General features: G+C 41.4%; 3 protein-coding genes across 4 annotated transcripts; all 3 read left to right on the top strand.

The window, feature by feature from the left end:
- Positions 1-2,119: 2,119 nt before the first annotated feature.
- zgc:123305 (uncharacterized protein LOC641489 homolog) lies at positions 2,120-10,850 on the top strand. Of its 2 annotated transcripts, none has more exons than XM_035661303.1 (19): positions 2,120-2,703; positions 2,815-2,910; positions 3,087-3,358; positions 4,088-4,195; positions 4,369-4,480; positions 4,619-5,450; positions 5,573-5,666; positions 5,911-6,098; positions 6,204-6,297; positions 6,444-6,513; positions 6,714-6,806; positions 7,056-7,114; positions 7,715-7,865; positions 8,014-8,162; positions 8,315-8,401; positions 8,837-8,989; positions 9,245-9,359; positions 9,730-9,833; positions 10,125-10,850. In XM_035661303.1, exons 1-19 carry the CDS (start codon positions 2,512-2,514, stop codon positions 10,273-10,275), a joined length of 3,120 nt encoding a protein of 1,039 aa, XP_035517196.1. In that variant the 5' UTR covers positions 2,120-2,511; the 3' UTR covers positions 10,276-10,850. The 2 variants fall into 2 exon arrangements, with proteins under 2 accessions (XP_035517196.1, XP_035517197.1); XM_035661304.1 differs by having other exon boundaries at positions 2,121-2,703; positions 4,372-4,480.
- Positions 10,851-11,865: 1,015 nt separating this feature from the next.
- On the top strand, positions 11,866-15,216 carry trim107 (tripartite motif containing 107). The gene is made up of 2 exons (XM_035661125.1): positions 11,866-12,025; positions 13,154-15,216. Exon 2 carries the CDS (start codon positions 13,165-13,167, stop codon positions 14,701-14,703), a length of 1,539 nt encoding a protein of 512 aa, XP_035517018.1. The 5' UTR covers positions 11,866-12,025; positions 13,154-13,164; the 3' UTR covers positions 14,704-15,216.
- Positions 15,217-15,673: 457 nt separating this feature from the next.
- Positions 15,674-22,810, top strand: tpra1 (transmembrane protein, adipocyte asscociated 1). Its single transcript, XM_035662051.1, has 11 exons — positions 15,674-15,858; positions 16,667-16,850; positions 16,934-17,066; positions 17,637-17,723; positions 18,854-18,926; positions 19,134-19,213; positions 19,334-19,444; positions 19,551-19,611; positions 19,818-19,920; positions 20,345-20,425; positions 20,546-22,810. Exons 2-11 carry the CDS (start codon positions 16,678-16,680, stop codon positions 20,814-20,816), a joined length of 1,173 nt encoding a protein of 390 aa, XP_035517944.1. The 5' UTR covers positions 15,674-15,858; positions 16,667-16,677; the 3' UTR covers positions 20,817-22,810.
- Positions 22,811-22,897: the final 87 nt, after the last annotated feature.

Here is a 22,897-nt window from a genome sequence, read left to right as displayed (position 1 = left end):
TTACAGATGAAAACCTCTGATCCATGTACATCATTAACCCCCTCATGGGTCCATTCTGCTTTTAGTCGTCTCTCACTACCATTGTCTACTGTGGGCTTTTGTTCCTCCTGCTGTTTAAATACAGCTGACCTGGCAGCTTCAGTCAAGTATCACTCTAAATCAACATATGTTGAAGCCTGAATGGGCACAGAAAGGTCTCAGGAGGCCACGAGCTACACACTTTTTACATTTGCGGTGTTGGATCAGTCACATGATAGACCGAGGTTGGCTCTTTTTTTTTCTTTTTTATTTGATTGATTGGTCTTTGGCGATTGTCTACATACATTCTAATGACTTCTCTTTTATTAGACATCGTTTGCTCACTCAGGCCTACCTTTCTGTCGTGTCCTCTAGGCAGCACAGGCAGGGATATCCATCACAATTTGCAAGTTATTTGCTTGAGTTCCTCCAAGTCGGGTAGGCTTTCCCGGTGTGGCTCGAGCATGACTGCTGGAGCGTCCTCTCATCTTTGATGGCCCAGAGAGCTGTGGTCGAGCCCAGAAACTGTGTGGTCGCTCAGTTTGTGTGTGTGCGTTTTCATGCCAAGCGTGTTTGAATAGCCTGTCCTAGCCTTTCAGAAACTGCTGGTCTGGCTGTCATGTGCAGTGCAAGTCAGGAAGTATGAATTCGGTGTGACAGGAGGGTGTGTGTGTGTGTGTGTGCTTGTGAAATTGCGTGAGATAGAGGAAGCACCGGCGTGTGACTGAATATACTGGGACTCTCTCATAGATTGCTATATTTTGCGTCCTAGCTCAGACCAGAGAGGACTAGAGCGCTGTCATCTCCGATGATCTACTGGAAAGTCCTGATTTAGCCTAGCGGTTACAATCGACTGTTACGAACATTACTGGCTGCGTCTCAGAGCTGACAAAATGTAGCCTAATGTGTACAGACCGATATGGAGGGTGGGTTTAAGTGGCCCTAACCTTGAGAGGCAGTGAGCATCCTGGGGAATGAAGTTCCTCTGGTGGAAATGGAGGTAAAGTTTCTTGAGGCTGTTGCTGAGTTCCTGTGGTGGGAAAAGCCTTTGTAGTGTCGTATGGCAGAAGGGAGGTCAAGGGAACGCAGCCTGGCTGGGAGGGGACATCTGCATCCTTCGATGTGGGTAAGACCCGATACTGGTAATGCAGACTTTGGACAGGTGGTTCTATAGATACAGTAGGTCTGAATTATTGTGTAGGTGTGTGTTAAGTCACTCGTTATGTTTTCAGAAGCCAAGTTTATCCAGACAGTTTTTCTGGGGTCTTTCCTCAGGAGTATAAAAGTGGATTATGATAATCAAACTCATTATCTAAATTGGGTTGTTGAGGCCATGTTGGAAGTTCTGAAGCGCAGTTGAGTCTGACATCCTGACTCTCCTCGTCTCTTGAGATCAATTTGGTTACTTAGGCTCCTCAAAGACAGAATTTATTGTCGAACAGGTATTGATTCCTCTAGCATGATGTGTTTTTATTATCTTTTTTTAAGCCTAAACTTGGAAATTCTCAGAAGTACAGTGAAAGTAACCTTCTCTGGCCTCTAGTTTGTGTAGAATGAAAATATACACTTAAGCTTAATTTAAATAGAAATTTAAAATGGTATTACAAGGTAATGATAGGCAACAATAGTATTTCCTTTAAGAAGCACTGTCTAGATATGATGACAGGGGCTCGTAAGCCCAGTTGAGATAACGTTTGTCTCCCACACAGATGCTACTTTGACACTCCTGGAATGTTGATGCAGGTTCAAACTAGGCCAAGTGTGTTGTCAGTAGCCTTTGGTGAAGTTTCTTTTTGACTTACTAAAGCTACTTGTTGGACATATTCTGGTCCGCTGAGGAGAAAAGGATACATAATGGGAATGACGACATTTACCCTTTTATTATTATATTGAGCTAAATTTTGAACATTTGCTAGAATTTGTGTTCTCTTTCGTCTCGTCGTTGGCTTAAAGTGACATACCTCTAGATACATGTATTTAATAGATCACTTCTTCCCTCCCAACTGTTGACCTTTAGCCCATTAGTCATGACTCATGATCAAGGAGCACCCTTCTAATCTTAGTGGAAAAGTTTACGGTACTTCGCCTCTTGTGATATGTGATTCTTTTCTTTGGTAAGCATTACAGTGGGTTATATAAAGCAGGAGCTCTGTTTGCTGACGCACAACTGTGCTACGTTAAGCATTTTAACAGAAAAATATAGCACACGCTGAACACGCTTGAAAATCTTGAATGTTATGTGCTTTTTAGTTTGTTTCAGTGGATGACATTGATATGAGAAATTCTTATTATATAATTGCAGCTTTTATATTAACTCTAAAGCTGAAATTGCTATCGATTGCTGCTGACACTGTGGAAAAAAAAGGATAAAGGATCAAACCACAGACAACAGAAAACACTGAGTGCAGACACTTTTTGTCCCCGTGTCATTCCACTTGGCCTCACCGTTCTCACTTCTTGTTTTTGTTGTTTTTTTGTTTCCAGTCCCAGACAATGAATATTGTGGGCCAGTTGGCGGAGACGGTGTTCGTGACGGTGAAGGAGCTGTACCGTGGCCTTAACCCCGCCACCCTTACCGGAGGGATCGATGTCATTGTTGTGCGTCAGCCTGATGGATCGTTCCAATGTTCCCCCTTTCACGTCCGGTTCGGAAAGCTGGGTGTACTACGCTCCAAGGAGAAAATCGTCAGTGATTTTTTTTTTTTTTGTCTCATTTAATTATTTGAACTGCAATTCTAATTTCTCTCGCAGCTTTTGGTCATTCTTAGACACTTGCATGCCTCACTGTGATTTTAGGTGGACATTGAGATAAACGGAGAATCAGTTGACCTGCATATGAAGCTGGGTGACAATGGAGAAGCTTTTTTTGTGGAGGAAAATGAAAACACGGAGGTAAGATGACTAACATTTGATGACCATTGCTTTAAACATCCATTGTGTGGGATTTAGATGTTACACACTGGACCTTTTTAAGCTCATCATATTGTCCCTTTTCTCAATTCTTTGGTAACATTGCAACAGTTTGGTCTGCTATCGTACTCTTACTCTACTCTTTTAATCCCCTTTAGTCTCAGGTCCCAGCCCATCTGTGCACCTCCCCAATTCCTCTTGAGCTCCCCGAGGAGATCGAGGAGACCACTGAGGGATCCTTCACTTCTGGGTCAGGCATCCGCAGGAAGAAACGCCGTCGCAAACGGATCCGTTCTGATACTCACCTGAGAGAAGAGGCCAGCTCTTCATCGGATGAGAGAGAAAGAGAGAAGGAGTGGGAAAGAGAAATTGATCCGGTGGGGCAGGAGAGTCCTGATAAAGAGCAGCCTAGCACACCATTGCAAGTCAGGTCAGTGATTAAAACAGATAAAATAGTGTGTGTTGTGTTTTTTTAGGTGAAAGCTTTTTGGGACATAGCTTCATTCATTTATTCAAGAGCCACTCAAACTACACTTTGGAAGAAGATGGTTAGTGAGATATCTGATTAGCCTGCTTTTAGGGGCCTCCAGCTAGCTTCAGCTAAATGGTAAATCATATCTAATATGTTCCATGCCATTCCATGACATCTACTGTCACTATCAGCTACGACTGATGCATTCAGGCCAAAGTCACCTGTTAACACCAAAACATCATCCGTCCATTCTTTCTGCAGTGGTTGTCACATCTCGTTTGTTAAGGACTTATGCTTGTAATTCACAGCAGTAATTAGTGAACTTATTATTCTGCTACATTGTCGTTTTATCTATTGCCAACCTGGACTGATTTCACAAATGCCCATAGCATACATTTAAAGCAGCACACCTGAAATAGGTTTTATTATTGCTGATTTTGGTTCATTTTTGTAAATGTGGCATATTATTTTTCAGCGTTTTCATCACTATTAAATTCTGTGTGTAGCAAAGCTGCTGTTGGAATAAAACAGTGAGCAGAGAGCAGCAGAAACTGCATAGAGCTTCAAACTGTGATGTTGATTCTCAGTGGTGTCGTCAATACGAGCGACCTTTGTACAGGGAGTCTTGTGGTTTAATGTTTCTTCAACAAGTAGTTAAAACTATCTTCGTGTGTGTGTGTGTTAAAGTAAATCAGTGTACTACTCGATGTCTGAGGAGCCAAATGAGGAACTGGGGGCCACACAGACCAGAGACACTCATCCACACTCGGATGGAGAGCAGTCACCCTCAGAAAGGTGAAGAAGTTTAATCTTTAAGATAAATTAATTGATTTATTTATTTCTTTGTATTGAGCAGCCGCACTGAGTCAGTGTCACCTGACAAAGATAACGTCATACTGATTTATTCAGTGGCCCCTGTCCTTACAATATATCTCTGTATCTCTCTCTTTTATCTTTATTTGTTCAAGCAGTGTGTTCCTCAGCCGGTCGTCCTCTCCTAAGAGCGACTCTGAGCTTCTGGTTAAAACACAAGAGTCCTCTGGGCCTCAGATGCAGTGGAACTGGGGAGGTTTTCCCATGGTTCGTCAACACTCACACACAGACACACACAGATGTAAAGGCTTTTACTGCCTGCCCGTGCTGTTGTAATGCTGTAAATTTGAGACTGTCATGCTGACACACTGTCTCAAATTGCTCTCTCTGCCCTTCCCCTCCCAGCTGTGTCAATCGGAGAGGATGCCAGTGGACTTGCAGCGCATCTCCCCTTCCGGCAGTTCTCATTTCCGCACCATTGAGAGACAGGACTCCTTTGACATGGGCTACGAGCCTGTGATCAGCTGTGGCAGAGTGGGCAGTGTAACAGTGGTTAGGCCACAACCCAGGACTCGCTCCCTAGACCTAGGTAGCCACACTATGCAAACCACCCCTTTATCCAAGGAGCAAGACTCTCACATTGCCCATTCCACCCCCAATGACCTGTCCAAGAGTAACGTGGACTCGACACAGGCACTTGAATCCACATTAGGGGAAGAGGAGAACAGAGATTTGTCTTCTTCTTCAGCTAAACTAATTAATGGCACAGAATCTCTTGGTAGCAAAGAAAGCGCAACCAGTGTTAAAAATATTTGCACTGTGACTGACATAACTATCCCCGGGAGCCATAATAGCACAGTCAGTGTGACCGAACCGAACAACGCACAAAAACAACTCATCAAAGAGAGCGAAGACTGCTCAGTCACAGCAACAAGTCCAAGTAGTACGGAGTTATCAAGTCCACAACAGCCGGGTGCCTTATTGGAGCAAAGTGAACAGGGTTCCACCAGTAGTGCCCCTGTGAGCGAGGGGGACAGTGGGATAGATCCCTGTGCTGAGGGAGGGGAGCAGGAGGGAGGACCAGGAGGGGCTGAAGGGTCAGCAGGAGGCTCACTGAACAACAAAGCTGCACCCAAAGCTGAAGGGACAGATGCTGGGAGCAGCTGGACTGCTGCAGAGGGATTAGCAAACTCTTCCGAGGCATCCTCTAAAGTGGAGCAACAGGACAAGAAGAAAGGTGAAGTGTTTTTCTGAGCTCTCTCATTTATTCTATTTTTTTGTGTCTTTAGGTTTGTTTGAAGTCTCATTTCAAACTTAAACTAATTGTTCACCAGTTGAGTTCATGTCATTTTGTTGCAGGTAAACGTAATCAACATCTAGGACCAACAGGTATTTACTTGGATGATCTGACTACATTGGACCCTGAGGTGGCTGCACTGTACTTCCCCAAGAGGTAAAAAGACACATAACTGACATTCTTCACTAAATACAGTATGAGTGGTTCATTTTTAATTGTATATGAAATTTTCATCTTTCATCATCAAAATTACAAACAAAAATCTGTGTATATGTTTTAAACACAGACACAAATTTATTGAAATTTCCACTGTCAAAAAAAACTCCATAACCCAATAATAATAATGCTGTCTGCAAAGTGTCTCTATTGGGGAAGAATTAAGTGTCTGTTGTCCCTGCAGTGAGACAGAGGGAGCGTCTCAGCAAGGGGCGGAGCAGGGCTCCTGCTCAGGGAGCCAGTCTCCTCAGTCAGTGGGCAGCGGGGCCATGGACAGCGGTACGGAGTACCTGTCAGATTCCACCTCCTACAACATGGATGTCAGCATGTCCCTCTGCGGACAAGAGGGCGACACCAGCCAAATTACTAAAGGTACGTGAGAATGAATCTGTGCCGCTGTTCTGTATGCAGGATGTGCGAGTACATGAAGGAATGGGCAGGTTCTCAGGTGTCATGTTGTTTTTGCTGTTAATCCAGAAAAGTTTATGGAGCACATTGTGACGTACCAGGATTTTGCCAACAATCCAGGAATAATTGAGGATCCAAGCCTTGTGATCTGCATCAACTCCAAGTAAGTCCAGGAATTAGATATTCATTGATTTACCTATACAGTTCCTATCACAAAACTTTTGTTATTTGACTGTTTATATATTTATTTAAGAGGATGCTCTTAAACAAGTTTATGACTGGTAATCATCTGGCTTTCATCTTTCACAGCTATTATAACTGGGCAGTGGCTGCTCCAATGGTCTTGTCAATGACAACTTTCCAAAAAAATCTGCCCAAGGTATTTTATTGTTTCTCTACTAGACCTCAGTAATGTTAATTAATTAGGCTTTCTTAGTGTCCAGTCCAAACATTCATCAAGCTGATCAGAGTTTGGCATTAGACAGATAAGATCTTAGTTCGCTAGTGAGTATGATGACAGGATTAATATAACTGTCTTCTTTTTGTGTGTGTGTGTGTGTATTTGTGTTTGTCATATAGAGTACAGTAGAGCGACTGGTCAAAGACAAGATGCCCAAAAAGTCTGGACGCTGGTGGTTCTCCTGGAGGAGAAGAGACATGGACAGTAACCAGGTACATTTTTAGGAATTCCTTTTAGTGGTTATTCTGAGTTGTGATGGTGTGCCAGCAAGAAAATAAATAGTAATAATAATATGTCTGGAATTGCAATCATTACATGCAATAATCAATGCATTGTTTTTAACAGGGTTTTATGGCTGTGGCCTTATTTGTCGCTGTCTGTTAGTAAAAGCACTATTGCCACTTGACATTGTTGTAGATTGGACTGTAATCCAATCTGATCACATAATTCTTGTATTTCAGCAAAAGAACTCAAAAGATGAGCAAGAGGAGCCACTGGCTGGTGTTTCTTCCACAGTACAGTAAGTCACCTCAAAAAGAAATGATCTAAAAACTTTTGCTGTTTCCTTTTGAATGTAGTCTTGCTGATCCACAGCTGTTAGACTTGTATTTTTGAGGAGGTACATGTCATCTTTAGATTACCATAACACAAGACCTGATAAATTGGCTGGGAATTATTATTATGTTTTTTAGTTTTTTATTTAAAGACATATTTTTGTGTATCAATTCAAATGTCATTGTGTAGTTTACCTTTGTGCCACCAGAGTGTGCCAAACCGTTGTCCATACAGTACATTTACTCAATAAATATTCTTTTTTTTTGGCTTTATTGATAGAGACAGTTGTAGAGAGGCAGGAAAGGTGGCTCTACCGACTGAGCTAACCGGGCGCCCACTCAAAAAATATTCTTAAAAGACACTTGACAATGTCAGCATTTGCTAAAATTAAAGCTTAACATATGTTGGGTATGAATGTTACGGATCACCAAGTGGAAGGTTTTCTTATTTTCATGCATAAATCACTAAATCATTTTATTTGCTCATCAGCAATAAATACATACAGTGTGACAAAGGAGCATAATTCAAACAATAAGTGGTAATTGGCGGTGCGTTGTTTCTCCAGAGCCACATTGGATGACATCGACAGCGATGAGGCAGCGGGCCTCGGCCGAAAAGCCACCATTGCTCCCAGCCTATCAACAGAAACCCTTAACACCACGCAGTGCATCAACCAGATCTACCGCAAATCACTACGCCTGACCTCTGAACAGATTGTAAGAGCCACACACACATACACATTCAACACCCACATGAAAGATTTTACTCTGCTCTCTAACTAAGTATTTAAGTATCTGAGTATTTAGCGGATGTTTCCTTGTGGTTTTAGTGACTTCAGCTAACTCTCACCTTCCTCATAACCAGGAGTGCTTAAACCTGCGTGAAGGAGCCAACAAGGTGGTGTTCAGTGTGACCACACAATACCAAGGCACCTGTCGCTGTGAGGCCGCTATCTACCTGTGGAACTGGAACGACCGCGTCATCATTTCAGACATAGACGGCACCATCACTAAGTAAAAACAACTGCGTTTCCTTGCACACTGTGGTGTATAGAGAAACAGTTCATACAGAGTTCCTGATTACTGTGAAAGATACACCGTAGAACATTGTGTGAACTCACCGTCTCACAGTATTATAAGTAGTCTTTACTGTCTGTCTCCTGCAGGTCTGATGCTCTGGGTCATATTCTACCTCAGTTTGGAAAAGACTGGACACACAAAGGCATTGCCAAACTCTACCACAAAATACACCAGTATGTGAAATTACTTTTTAGAAAAATATTATCAGCTATCAAAGAGCAAAAAAAGTGTTTTTCCTTTTTTTAGTTTCTTTCACTGAACTTTCAGATCCACTTTTCACACCATAACAAGCAAACAGAAAAAAAAAAAGTCATTCAAGTTTCCGTTGACTATTTAATCTGCTTTGCCAGATGTTCGTCCCTATTTTCACGTCTCATGTTGTGCTTTTAAAACAGAATTCAGCTGTTAAGGAAATTGAAAAAAGATTGAATTCTGTTGAAAGTGCTAATCTTTTAAGACACACATCTGGAGTAACAGGATGTGTTGTTGAAAGTACTGATGACAGTATTCAGGATCCTTAATGCTTTTCAGAAGTGGAAAACTCCACATTTTTCTTTTCTTTTTTTATATTAACTAAAATGTTAATATGGTTGCTCCTTTCCTTACAGAAATGGTTACAAGTTCCTGTATTGTTCAGCGCGGGCCATAGGTATGGCTGCCATCACTAAGGACTACCTTCAGTGGGTCAATGACAAAGGCACTGTCCTACCTAAAGGCCCTGTACTGCTGGCTCCCAGCAGCCTCTTTTCAGCACTACACAGGTAACAAATACTACCACTCAACTACAGACAGTGTCCTACTATAACACTGCGTTGATTAATCGAATTAACAGAATGTAGGATATATCTGTGAGCAATTGTTCAAGTTTGAAAATCAATGTAATGTAGAGAAAGCGGTATCCAATAAACAGTAATACTAGTAGCTACTGCACTGTGTGAAATATAGGAATGTAAGCAAGGAGACAAACACCACAGATACCCATTTTGACTATGAACTCTGTGTCCTGACCTGTGCAGAGAAGTTATTGAGAAGAAGCCGGAGGTCTTTAAAATCGCCTGTCTCAGTGACATCAGGGACTTGTTCAACCCACAGAGAAGGCCCTTCTACGCTGCCTTCGGCAACAGGACTAACGTAAGCAATGCTGCAGACTGGGTCTTTCTATGCTGCTGCAGTCTATTTTAAAGGTTGTGTGATGTGACTTTAGCCACTGGGGATGTACATAACCACTAGAGATTGTGGTCTGTATTAAAGCGAAGAACACACCCATGTGTTTTTAAATGTTTCTACCTACCAATATTTTAATGTAATATACTCCAGCAGGTAGACATGAAGTGTGAGTGATGTGGTTTGTCTGTGGATAAAGTAAACACTGGCTTAATGATTGATCGATGGACTAGTGCTGTAACAGCCAAACAATCTTTTTAGTGTACATAGATACTGCAAAGTTGGCATGGAAACTAGTCTGTGTAACCTTAATGGTTTGATGCCATTGGCTCTGCAGGATGCGTATGCCTACAAGCAGGTTGGTGTTCCTGATACCAGGTTATTTACTGTCAACCCTAAAGGAGAGCTCATCCAAGAGAAGACTAAAGGCAACAAGTCCTCGTAAGTGTGCAACAGAACACAGATATAAATACATTTTCGACCTTTTTAATGCTTTGAAAAATTCTGACTGGTGATTCTTAGTGGAATCAAAAAGTGGCAGACATCAGGGCCTTTTACTGGGACTGCTGATTTTGCTCCAAACATAAACCTGTGCCATCAAAATAATTACAGATAATCCAGTTGCATAAAGATGATACACATCATCAGATGTGACAGACATCATCAGACATATGTTCCTGTGTTTATTAACAGAATTGTGAGTCAGTCGTGTGTGTGTGTGTGTGTTTGCAGGTACAGCCACCTCAGTGGGTTGGTGGAACATTTCTTCCCTGTGCTCTCTGTCGAGGGAAGCACCTCCTCTGCTTTGGACTGCCCTGAGTACAGCAGTTTTTCTTACTGGAAGGAACCTCTGCCAGAACTGGACCTGGATGAACTATTGTAGACACACATACCCACATTTACCAAAAGACACACACACTTTAAGGCAAAAACATACATAAGAACATATACTGTGGTTTCTTTTCTCCCTTTTCAATGGATTTATCCCAGCATGCCTCAATATTGCCTTTGATAGACCTGCCAACTGTAGTGCCTATTTATAAGACATTGAACAAGCTGGAAAAGAAAAAGGCAACTGTCCCGTCTTACAAAGACGGAGACAAATGAATGCATGGACTCTACATTTAAAAAATAAGCTTATAAAACGTTATGCAGAACACAGTATCAGTGCTTTTACACTGACTGTGGCTGTTTGCACATGTTGAAATCCCGACACAACTGAGCAGATATGCCTTTGGACTGTTTCAGTTTTTTGTTAGTGTGTACCAGTATCATAGTCATTCCAAAATATGAATTTAAACAGTGTATCAGTATGATAACTCTTAACACTGTCACACATGTCAGCTCTAAACACTTACCAAAAACACATTTGGATAGAAATTGAGCTGTATTAGCTTAAACCCTGCACATGCCAAAACTGTAACTACAATGACCTGTTTTCTGAGTGATCTGGAAATGTCCCCCCCCCAACCTTGAACAGACCTAGACACAAAGCTACAAAACAAGCCTTTTCTCCTCCATTCAGTTAAGAGTGTGCCTGTGTGTTGTTTGCAACAGGGAATGTCATTGGACCCGAGCATTGTGGGGAGGGTTTTTATAGCTACATGTACCAAGCGACCAAATATGGTGTGAGAATGTATTTAAAATGCTTTGGATTACTCTAGAGTCTGTTTGACCCTAATAAGTATGAGGGGGTCGCTCTGAGCGTTATTCTGTTAGACAAGCACAAAGGTGTTTATTAATTACGTTTGACTCACCTGAGTCATAACTATTTGTAGCTCTGTGTGGGAAGCAAAAGGTGTGGTAACTGTCAAGCCTGCAGATGAATACGGTGGAGGAGGAGTTGTTGTAAGGGACAGTAGCATTATTTTTTGTAATTCCAAGTTGATCTGTGCATATGATCATTGTAGAACTACAACATGCACATTTCACTTCCTTTCAGGTACGACACTACCAAGTTTAGAAATATTTGTACACTACATGAATGCAGAGATGGCTCAGACTGACAATGACTTTTATTGCGGAGACTTGTAAACAGACCTTGGAAGGGAAGTTCCAGTAGCCTGGCACTGTGCCTTTGTACTATAAAGACACTTATATTTATTATTTTTGCATATCTGTCATCCTCTAACTGTGTGGAGAAGCACTGGAGCTGAGGATTTTGCCTTACCTTTTAAACTAAATGTATAGAAATATTAAATATTAAATATTAAATAAGTATAAAATACAACTTTGTCTGTTTTCTTTTTCCTCCAGTTTGAATGTGAAGTTATTCATTGTTCCATCTATATTTACATGTAATATACTTTTTTTTTTTCTTTTTTTTTTTTTACAAATTACATATGTGTGCAATAAAAGATTACATATTTAGATAAATTCTTTTTATATGCTAATATACCAATTCTGAGGGCCTGATGACATTTACCATATTAGATGGTGGGGGCAGAGTGGGTAAGGGTTTGGCAAACAGAAACATGGAGTCAGGCTGATGTTGTTGCTCTGTCAATGGCTGGGACACATGGAGGTGTTGGTGTTTGTGAAACGCGTCTACAGCGCTGATCTGTGCGTCAGTGCGTTTTATTGACTCTACCTGGAACAGGAAGACTCAACGCGAGACAGCACTCCTGTAATAGGTGAGTCTTTGTTTTTGGTTTTTGTCTTTAAAGGATAGACTGATACTCTGTATTTAGCTGTTTGTACAGAATGAGGCGTCTTCTGCTGCTGCGCATTAACTGATGCGCGAACGAATAGTAACGTAGGCCTAATTATTTTTTAAGGAAGTAAAGTCAAATTAATTAATATCAAACGTATTCTGTGCAGTAGAATCACACTAACAGTGTGAATGAGATTGATTAAACGGAAGAAAGCGAAACTTTAGTGAATTTGGCCACATGGAGATTCTGCTGCTCGCAGGAAATCGAAACTTAAGAGACTGACAACGCAGAAACAATATGACCTACATTGTTGACTGTTGGACCTTGTTTGTCACTTTTCATGTTTATTAGACACTTCTTCCTGTAGCTCTTCGTACTTATAATAGATTACATTTGATGAAACCTAGCTTTTGCACATTGTGGCCAGTGATTTGGAATCTAGTTGCACGCATACAGTGTTTGGTTTGCTTGTGCCGCACTGAGTCGCTCCTGTTGGTGTAGGTAACTTTCTCCTACACCTGCAGGAAAGATGCGCAACGTGCCTGCATTCAGGTTAATGTAGGCAATATTTCCTGTGGGAATGTGGACATGCTGCCATCTGGATTAGTTAACATTCACGTTCAGAAGTTAGAGAATATAAAGAATAAAGAATATTTTTTTATACACTTATTGGATAATTTACACAGTCAAATATGTCAGCCAAGTTTAAATCAGAATCAGGTTTTTTGCTGAGTAAGTTTTTGTCCCGGTGTGTTGGTGCATAACAATTAACACAGTAAGAAGAATATAAAGAAATATAACTGAAAGTTAAGAAACATAAATAAAGAACTGACAATAAAGTACGAAAATATGTAACAAAATACGTACATTTACATGATACATGTGCAAAAGGTCACAGTATGATCATATAGAAGTAGATAGTAATCCAAATGGTGTGCGTTAATGTAGTGTAGACTTTGCCCTGCTAACTAACATGTAGTGACTGAGCAGTCAGTGGGGATTCAGGCCTTGTTGATGAGGCCAGCTGAAGTCTGGATGTAATGCAGTGCACGTATTATAAACCATAGATATATCTGAAGTCATACCCTGAGTTGTCTGTTTTTCCAGCATCTGCCACCATGAGTGCGACTGAAGCAAACCTTTCTGAAAAGCCTCATCCAGGAGCTCTGGCTTTGGAGCTGACTTGCCCCATCTGCTTGGAGCTCTTCTCTGATCCCGTTTCTCTCCCCTGTGGTCACATCTACTGCTTAACCTGCCTGCAAACCATGGGAGAAGGCCTTGACCAACACAGCTGCCCAGAGTGCCAGGCAGACTACCAGGGAACCAAAGCCCTTGTGAGAAGCTTTAAAATGTGCAGCATCATAGAGAGCTACAAAGCCACTGCTGGGGAAATCAACTCAACTACAAACCCTTCTGATATCAGCCATGTAACAATCAAGAGTGATGATAGGCCTGTTACAGAAGAATCAAATACAAAGTATCACCAGGACACAGCAACAGCAGGAGGGGGCCGGGAAGAAAGCTTAGACTGTAAGGGTAAGGATGGCTTTCAGGTTGGTTCTGGATCCACAGGCAGTGGCAAAGCCAAGACAGAAATGGATGAACCCAAATTCAGGCTGGCATCTCAAGTCACAGAGTTGAGCCTCAAGCTGGAGATGGCAGAGAGTGTGCTGAGGAAAGAGAAGGAACGCGAGTTAGAGGTGACCACCGCAAATGGTCAGCTGAGAGAGAAAGCATCCAAACTTTTAGGGCAGATAAAAGATTTGTCGCAGAGCTACAGCGTACAGGTGATGCAGATTATTGAAGAACAGCTAGGCCCAGGTGAGGCCGCTGTGGGCAGCCGAGTCGGTCAAGCTTCTGAGCTGACCAAGCAGCTGAGACACGCTATGCTCACAGCGGAGTCCCTCCTGACCGAAGAGGATGCGACTGAATTTAGTGACGAGCTTCAGACTCTACAGCCACGCATCGTGGAGTTAATGGCCACGCCTGTGGGAGAAGAGGAAGACCGCATTGAATCAAAAGTCAATGCTGCAGAAGCCTGTCCCGAGCTGGAAAAAATGAATTCCGAGCTGAGGGAAAGATTTGGAGAGATTCAGCGCTCCCTTCGAAACATCCTCAACCCTTCAGAGGTGACCTTTGACCCAGAAACTGCCCACCCAAACCTCGTCCTCTCAGAAGACTTGAAGACAGTGACTTTCAGCGCTGCCAAACAGCCCTACCCATCCTGTCCTCAGAGGTTCACCAACTTCTTCCAGGTCCTCAGCACCCAGAGCTTCTACGAAGGTGATCACTGCTGGGAGGTGGAGCTGGAAGGTTCTCCCTGGATCATTGGTGTGTGCTACAGTGGGAAGCTAGCACGTAGCGGGTTGCCCTCTGCTCTGGAAAGCAGCCGGAGCTCCTGGTGTCTGATGTGGTTCAACAACCTGCTGACGGCCTTTGAGCAGAGCCACAGTGTGCCGCTGAAGAAGACCACCGTGTCACGCAGGCTGGAGATCACACTGAGTTTCAAGACCCACAGGCTGAGCTTCTACAACATCAGCCCCGTCAGCGGGAAGACTCATGTGTACACATTTAAGGCTAACCTGACTGAACCAGTGCACCTGGCCTACAGGATGATGTCAGGGCACCCCAAAGGACGTGTCACTATTTATTCATAAACATAACTACAATTTCTGTTAACTATATACTCTTGGCAAATGTGCTGCTGCATAGTAGAAGGTACAAAGTGATAATATTTTTAAGCTGATTTGAGACTTGAAATTTCGACGATTTAAAGAATGTAAAGTCTTGAGCTGTATGTTGGTAGACATACAGACTCTGACTTCCTCATTCCTCAACCAAGAGTTCAGGAATTCTGACTGCACTTCCTTTATGTTTTGTGTTATAATATATGACTGCTTCTACATAGGCTTAAAAACATACATGGGACTGAATTACTAATTTCAGTGTTCATGAAACATAGTGCTCACATGCCATGCTCAAAAATGATGCCTCAATAAATGTTGTCATTATTATTATTATTATTATTAACTTTATGGTAATGTACAGTGTGATTCATAGTGCATAGTGTAAAGGTTAAAACAAAGCAAAGATTACACATTGAAAAACATTGTGTTTTATGATTTTTTTGTATTTCCATCTGACAAATAAACTCCTGACAGAATTACTCTACCCTAAGCCTCATAATATAGTATCATCACATTCATATTATTACACTTTGGGAGATGTCACTAAGTCCTACTGTGTATTTTACTTGACTTAACTTAAAGGTCCAGTGTGTAGGACACACGGTGAAGTTGCAGTAGCAACCAACTGAATACCCCTTGCCTCACCCATATCTTCCAAAAGTGTAGGTGAAACTAGTGGACCACTGTTTGGTTTGTCCCTTCTGGGCTACTGTAGAAACATGGCGGTTTAACATGCCCTCTGTAGAAGAGGACCCGCTCCCTCTGTAAGAGAAAGACGGCTCATTCAAGGTAACAAAAATACAATATTTATTTTCAGTTGATTGTACACTGCTGACAACCTAACCATTGATATTATAATCCATTTCTGCCAATAGATCTTCCTAAAAGTTACAAACTGGACCTTTAAATAAATCCTAAGTAACGCCAAGGTCATCTCGCGAGACTTGCTCACTTGTTTGGTGAGAGTCAGCTGACCACACTGGGGAAATTTGTTGACGAAAGTATCGTTAGTACAGCCATGTCCCGTATCGGTGATCAATGTATTGATCGATCACAGCGTGTAGTGCATGTGCTGAAGTACTTCTGAAGCGTTTTCCAGCAGTTGAATCTGAATCTACTGAACAGGTAAGATGTTTTTTACCAGTGGAAGCTCTCGTTACGTTGGGTCGGCGTCATTGCACTTGCACTAGTATCACGTTTGTTTTGATGCTACGTGAGCCAGTCGGCTTATCAACTGTGGCATTTAATGGTACATAGCAAGCCTTAGATACGTTTGGTATATTAACATTACTGTATTTGTCTCACAGAAGCTCTGAGAATATAGTTTTAATTTACAAACAACCCTTCTTCCGACCCTAGGCAGCTAGCTGGAAGTAGCGGCGTTAGCTAGCGTTAGAAATCCCCCTTCACGCTATCTTTAAGTATTAAGATAGCTAGTTAAACTATAACGCCATTAAATAGTGTTATGATAGGCCACACGAATGAGTCCGTTCGACTATGTTATTAATAGCCGCACTTTATCACCGATAACAACTCCACCAAGAGCGGGTCTGAGTTGAGACATGTCCTTTTATTTAGTTTACTCCAGCCAGGTTAGCCTCTATATCCTGACAGCGCTCCTGTTGACGAGGCGTACATTAATGCTAACGGGATTAAGATTGGTTTGGCCATTTGAAACTGTTCATTTAGCGCCACACATGACTGCCAATCTCGTTACATAATGTTTATCTAAAAGTGGATAAAGCTGTGTCGGGTTCCTACCTGGTACAACAACCCAGCGGCTGTAATTAAAGCTAGCTGAAGCAGCGTAAGTTAAATCTGTGTTTTGTTATGTTTTACATGTGAATTGGACCTGAATCTCCCTCGAAAAGAGGAAACAAGAAGTGAAATGTCTGCCAGTTTCTATTAATATCAGACATAATTTCCCTGTCAGGGTCCGACACCATGCTAGCCACAGTGACTGCTGTGGTTAGGTTTGCTCAGTACAATGGCAGTGTTTCACCTACACCCCTGGAGAACACATCAGCATACCCAACGTGGCAATCGGACACTGAAGCCAACATCTCCAAGCCTCACAAATGTCTACAAGTACTGTATGAGGACATTGGAGACTCCAGGTATTTGGTAGAATATTGTAGATTAAATAGTTGAAAACCATTAGTTCTGCATTATCCCCTTCACATTCATGTCTCTTTCTTAGGGTGCGCTTCTGGGACATTTTACTGCTGGTGCCTAATGTGGCCTTCTTTGTGTTCCTGATGTGGAAGCTGCCCTCAGCCAGGGCGAAGATTCGACTCACCTCTAGCCCCATCTTCGTCACCTTTTACTTGCTGGTAGGACAAAAACTGCAGAAAACGCCATTATACAGTATCCAAAGTAATTATCTTGAGCCTGACATTGTGGCCCCACAGTGAATTCTATTAATAAAAGTATTTCAGCCCATAATTTAAGGTTAATCTTGTAAGCATTTTAATCAATTTCTGAATTGGCGGGTCTCCAAAAAGTCTAAGAAGACAATGCGCCTGTTAATACCTTTCACTTTCTCTTTTGTTTAACAAGAAAGACAAATGACCTTGTCGCAAGACCCGCTGAAAAATGTCTTCCTTGTTTACTGTTTTGTAATCTGTTCTTTTTCTGTGTTTAGTCTTTGATTCCTAAACATACTGCATCATTCCAGTGATGGTAATCTAACAACAAAGACTCTAAAGAAGAGGATATTTTAGCTCTGCAATGCCTGGCAAGGCTATAAAGGAGCTCTGCATATTGTTTGTGTTAGTGTTAACCAGTGCATTGTGGCTATCAGCGATACTTTCCCCCTGAATTCTACTCCAGGACATGTTTTATTGTGTTCAGAAGACAGTCTGTGGAATATGGTCTGACAGATTTTGTACTGTATCTTTTAGGTGTTTGTTGTAGCAGCGGTTGGAATCACCAGGGCCGTAGTGTCCATGACTGTCAGTGCGTCCAGTGCTGCCACCATCATAGACAAAGTAAGGAAGCACATGAAGCATAAATAACATATTTGGGTTGTAGTTGTTGAAATTAAGAGCTCGTTCTGTAATTCAAATGTAGTGAACAGATAGGACTACCACTACCAAAATTACCAAAAAGTATTGGAACCTGCACAACAAGAATTTAATAATGTTGTCTGCCATAATTAACTAAACATAACAAACTAACTTTAGTATAAATGCAACTATACCAAACATTTATATGATCAAAAAACATTACTGATTAGACCGCCAGTCAACTCCAACACAGTGCGTAATTATTTAGAGATAAAAAATAAACAAATAGTAAAGGGTACATGTTTAGGAATTATAGTTTTTACCTTCAAACAACTTTTTTTTTTTTTTACCTAAATAAGATTTTTACCTAGATATAGTGATGCAAAAATCTGAAAACTAAAATGCCATGTGTAGCATGCATTTAGTATATTAATAGGTTTTTTTTAATGCTTGAAGGGAAGTATTTAAAACTTTTCACAACTATTTCCAAACTATACTTTTCCCAAGATCATGTCATCAAGTTCATGTTTACTTTACAGTGAATATTGTCCTTTTTGGAAGAGAAAAGGCCCCTTTGTTTGTGCGGTAGAACTAACAGTCTGGGTGAAATTGAACTTTCTAAGCGGTCGGGATCTTTTTAGTTCGATGTAAAACAGTTTGGGTTTCATGGAGTTCAACAGTGTAAAATAGTCACGGATTTGTATTTACAGGTAGCACATGACAGACTGCAGCTTTGCATCATAAATACTTAACTGAAGCAGCAGTCACCATATCCTTCTTTATTAACTATCCAGTGGACCTGATATGAGCTTCAGCACGACTTTGTTGGGCTTTCATGTCTGAGAGGAAAGGCATGGTTGACATTCCTCACATACCAGACAGATCCCTATGTAGTTCACAGTAATGGATCTCACTTCTCCCATACCACACTGTCATGGTTGCACTGTTAAAGAAAGAAAAACAAATGCTTATATAATGTGGGATATAATGTGGGATATAGTTTGGGAATGTGACCAGACCTGTAAGGTTTTTGCATATGTTCTGAGTCCGTATGTGTTACAGCTGGTCAACTCTGCCCCACTGGCTACTCATGATGTTTGTTGTTTCTGCAGGTGCTGTGGGAAATCACCCGCTTCTTCTTGCTGGCTATTGAGCTCAGCGTTATAATCTTGGGACTGGCTTTCGGTTAGTTTGCTCCACTGGTTTCATTTCTCATTTACTGTATATGCGTTTCTCTCTCTTCTCACATGACACGTATAAATATAGTTATTTTTTTCAGCCCTGACTATAATCATGAATGTAACCCAATGCCTGTTCAGCTTTTGTTTCTGTTAAGCCTCTTTATGTATGTATGTATGTATGTATGTATGTATTTATTTATTTATTTATCAGGTCACCTGGAGAGCAATTCCAGTATAAAGCGTGTGCTGGCTATCACTGCTGTGCTGGCTCTGGGCTACTCCATCACACAGGTAATGACAGATGATAAGAGGTTAAATCGTGTTTAAAAACCTCACTTAAAATCACACAGCAGGGAATCTTGGTAAATTGTCATTCTGCATGCAATTAAAATAAATGAGCCATTGTTTCAGGGCACACTAGAGATCCTGTATCCAGACAGTCACCTGTCTGCTGAGGACTTCAACATCTATGGTCACGGAGGGCGGCACTTCTGGTTGGCCAGCTCATGCTTCTTCTTCTTGGTCAGTAATCTGTAACCACGCAGCAGTAGCAGCATGAGGAATAAAATACAACTTGTGATACATATCTTGATAACTGATGCCTAATGTTTTTATTTTGTTTTTATAGGTGTACTCTTTGATTGTGATCTTGCCTAAAACTCCAGTGAGGGACAGGATATCTCTTCCATGTACGTTATGGATTTAATTGCATCAAGTAACAGGAATTGGGTTGAAGTGGTTGAGAGAATTGCTTTGGATATAAAGTAATTTTAATGAATGGAGTATTGGTATCCACGAGAATGTGCCTGCACTTTCAGTAATGTGTTTTTACCACTGCATGATGCCATATTATTGACGGATGTCCATTAATCTTTGCTTTGCTTCCTTTGTCCAGCTAAGAGGAGTTTCTATGTGTATGCTGCCATCCTGTCTTTACTGAACCTGGTCCAAGGCCTGGGCAGTGCTCTGCTATGTGCTGGAATTATAGAAGGACTTTGGTCAGTATAATCCTTTTGAGTGTTATACTAAATAAATGGACCTGTGTGAGCATGTTGGGAAGAAAGATACGTTGTGTAGAGTTTTGGCCTCAGAGCAAGTACAGCCATAAAGCACTGGGTTTATGCTGCACAAGCCTTTCAGAACAGTGGCCTGGATATAGGGTGGCTGTTTTTTAAAACTTGTCGTAATTGAATTTGTTGGCTGAGTTGCAACAAGGGGGATGACTCACTGTTTTGGCGGGTCCTATAAAGTTAAGGCAAGAGGATGAGAACATAACAGATGTTTTTCTTTTTGACAAAAGAAACATGTTGATTGTGCTTTCTCAATCTATTGAAGCTGATAATATCCGTATGTCCTGTAACTTCTACTGGGACTATGTGAGTGGTGTGAAACCTGTCTTTTATTTTGTCTTTTCTGAACCAGCTGTGTGGACGTCACCACCTTCCTGTACTTCTCCACCTTTGCTCCACTGATTTATGTCACATTCCTCAAGGGCTTCTTTGGGTTTGTAAAAAGAATCAGATATATTCTATATATCAAATATACAGAACACTTTTATAGTTGCATGTATATTTGTCCCTGTTTCTTCCTTTATTTATTTCACAACTTTCTTCTTTTCCACAGCTCAGAGCCCAAGATCCTGTTCTCCTACAAGTCACAGGTGGACGAGCCGGATGAAAGTGACGTCCACCTTCCCCCAACCGTCGCTACGACCATTGGCCGTAAGGAGCTGACCGACCAGGGCCTGTACTACTCCTCCACCCAGATTGATGGCTCTGGACCTGGCAGCTCTCGTATGGTTGGAGCATACCTGGATGATGTTGCCTCCGGACCCTATGGGTCCAGCAGCATTAACAGCATTGAAGCGGACCGCTGGAGACCTATCAATGCGTGAATCCATAAAGAAGAGAGATGGTTATACAGCTGGACTTATATGTTGTGAGTGTGTGATGTGTTATGCGGGGTGGTGATCAGAGGAGTTGGCCCAAAAAAATGCAGAACAAAGTTGTCGGACACCAAGAAAATGTAATCTTGGGCTTGCTTTGACGCCAGGATAAGTTAACAAGTGAACACTTAAGGAGAGACCTTTGCTAGCCAATTATCTGGAGGACTGATTTAGCAACTGCTTTTGTAACACTGTTGCCAGAGTGCACTGCTGCTGCAGCTCCACAAGAGGAGTACTGTCCCTCATTGTGCCCCCGACAGACAGACTCCCTATTGATTCCACAGGCTCTTAAATGTGGAAGCTTCCTGACACTCTGCACATTCCAGCATCATGCATCAACTGCTCAGCCCTCATTGATGATGTTTTAACCCTGTTTAAAGTACCCAAGTCTTTACAATCTAACATTCTTTTGATGATGACTCAACATCGATACATTCCCACTAAAAGTTTTGAGTAACAGAATCTCAACTGACTTTGTTATCTGCTGCCTTGTATTAGATTTGTGACCCAACCCGGCTAATAATTTTTTTTTTTTACTCAATCACCGTGCCTCTCTACACAGGGCAAGGACTAGTACTAAGTCATTTTGATAGGTGTACTTTGTCTTCTGAAATAGGCGCTGTCCCTCCTGTGAACAAGTGAAAGGTGTTAGCTCGATGTGTGTCACTGCAATATTATAAGTTAAACACAGGCATTGCATTCGTGCAAAAGATGACGAACCGTCTGTTCGGCTCTCTGCCAGGAAAGGCTGAGACACGAGTGCAGATCTCAAATTGTATCTCAACCCTAAACTTGCTAGCTGTTATTTTTCTCCTCTTGTATTTATTTTATGCTTTTGCTTAAAATTTCTTACACCAGATTAATCATTCCTGCTACTGAAAGAACATTTGTCAGCTTCATAGTCATTAAGGACGTGCGTGATTTGAACAGATGTGCAGAAACCTTTTTTTGTGTGTATTCCAAATTAGACATGCCCTCATTTCATATCAGCGTATGTAGTTCAGTTTTGCTTGCTGCAAAAGGGTTGCTGTTATAAAGTTTGTTTTTTGCTGCTAATGTCTTTTTTTCCCCCTCCTGTGTTCAGAGTTTCCCCGAATGTTCCGAAAGAAGTGAAATTTGACTATAAACAGTATTGCTGAATTAATTATTCAGTGGTATCAAATGATGGTATTGATACAGTGTCATTATACACATATGAACTTTAAATTCCCTCTGAGCAAGAGAGGCTCAGGAACTGTGTCAAAGACGGGTCATTTTAAGGCCGCGTCAAGGTTGCAGAGCAAGTGTACCATTCCGATCAATTTTGGTCTTGAATTGTTCGATTTTTGGTTCAACTCCTGAAATCAGTTCACGTCATACCTCCTGGTATTACTACAAGATCATACTTTAGTCTGTTTAAACCACCTCACATCACATGTACTTAAGCCTACCAAGGCAACCAATATGATGATGTGTGTGTGTGAGTTTTTCCCCTGGAAATGCTATATGCTTGATATGAATGGATTACCTTATTTAAGCTAGCAGTATTCATAGATAGTGGCGACCTGTATGCAGAAAACACAGAGTTACAATTATTTTTTCATCAATTTAAAGCAACAAGTGTAAAAAAAATTTAAAAAAAGTTGTGCATTTCCAAGGAATTACAGTATTTGCCTGACTCTTGAAATACTTTATATTGAAGTTTGAGTGCTGGTGATAACTGCTGTATTGCTTAGAATAGTGATTGGGAAATCAGTTTGCTGTTTTGATGGCACGAGTTCACAAGGTACATCTTTATGGAAGTCCACTCTCTTAATATGTGAGATGTTTGATGTTGAAATCATTTTGCAAATGATCTGTGAATTGCCTTTTTTATTTAAGTGCATTGATTGTATAATATTCAGCCCATATTAATGCAATGTATTGACCATTCCATGACCCGCAGAATAAAACCATGGACTCTTTCACTTGTTTGTTTGGAGGACAAGGCGACACACAGTGGGTGCTTCAGGTAGTTCAGAGCCACGATCCACTTTTTTTTTTTTTTTTTT

This window comes from Morone saxatilis, unplaced genomic scaffold, assembly GCF_004916995.1.
Source record: "Morone saxatilis isolate NCDOM2014 unplaced genomic scaffold, NCSU_SB_2.0 Contig18, whole genome shotgun sequence".
In the NCBI taxonomy this organism is placed as follows: Eukaryota; Metazoa; Chordata; class Actinopteri; family Moronidae; genus Morone; species Morone saxatilis.
The sequence above is the reverse complement of the archived record's forward strand: the minus strand, read 5'-3'. Positions and strand labels throughout refer to the sequence as shown.

Coding starts and splice junctions, on each gene's coding strand:
- zgc:123305 (XM_035661303.1), top strand. CDS start 2,512: ATGAATATTGTGGGCCAGTTGGCGGAGACGGTGTTCGTGACGGTGAAG. Junction 4,196..4,368: donor GAGCAGTCACCCTCAGAAAG/GTGAAGAAGTTT, acceptor TATTTGTTCAAG/CAGTGTGTTCCTCAGCCGGT. Junction 6,099..6,203: donor CACCAGCCAAATTACTAAAG/GTACGTGAGAAT, acceptor CTGTTAATCCAG/AAAAGTTTATGGAGCACATT.
- trim107 (XM_035661125.1), top strand. CDS start 13,165: ATGAGTGCGACTGAAGCAAACCTTTCTGAAAAGCCTCATCCAGGAGCT.
- tpra1 (XM_035662051.1), top strand. CDS start 16,678: ATGCTAGCCACAGTGACTGCTGTGGTTAGGTTTGCTCAGTACAATGGC. Junction 16,851..16,933: donor GAGGACATTGGAGACTCCAG/GTATTTGGTAGA, acceptor TCTCTTTCTTAG/GGTGCGCTTCTGGGACATTT. Junction 17,724..18,853: donor CTGCCACCATCATAGACAAA/GTAAGGAAGCAC, acceptor TTGTTTCTGCAG/GTGCTGTGGGAAATCACCCG.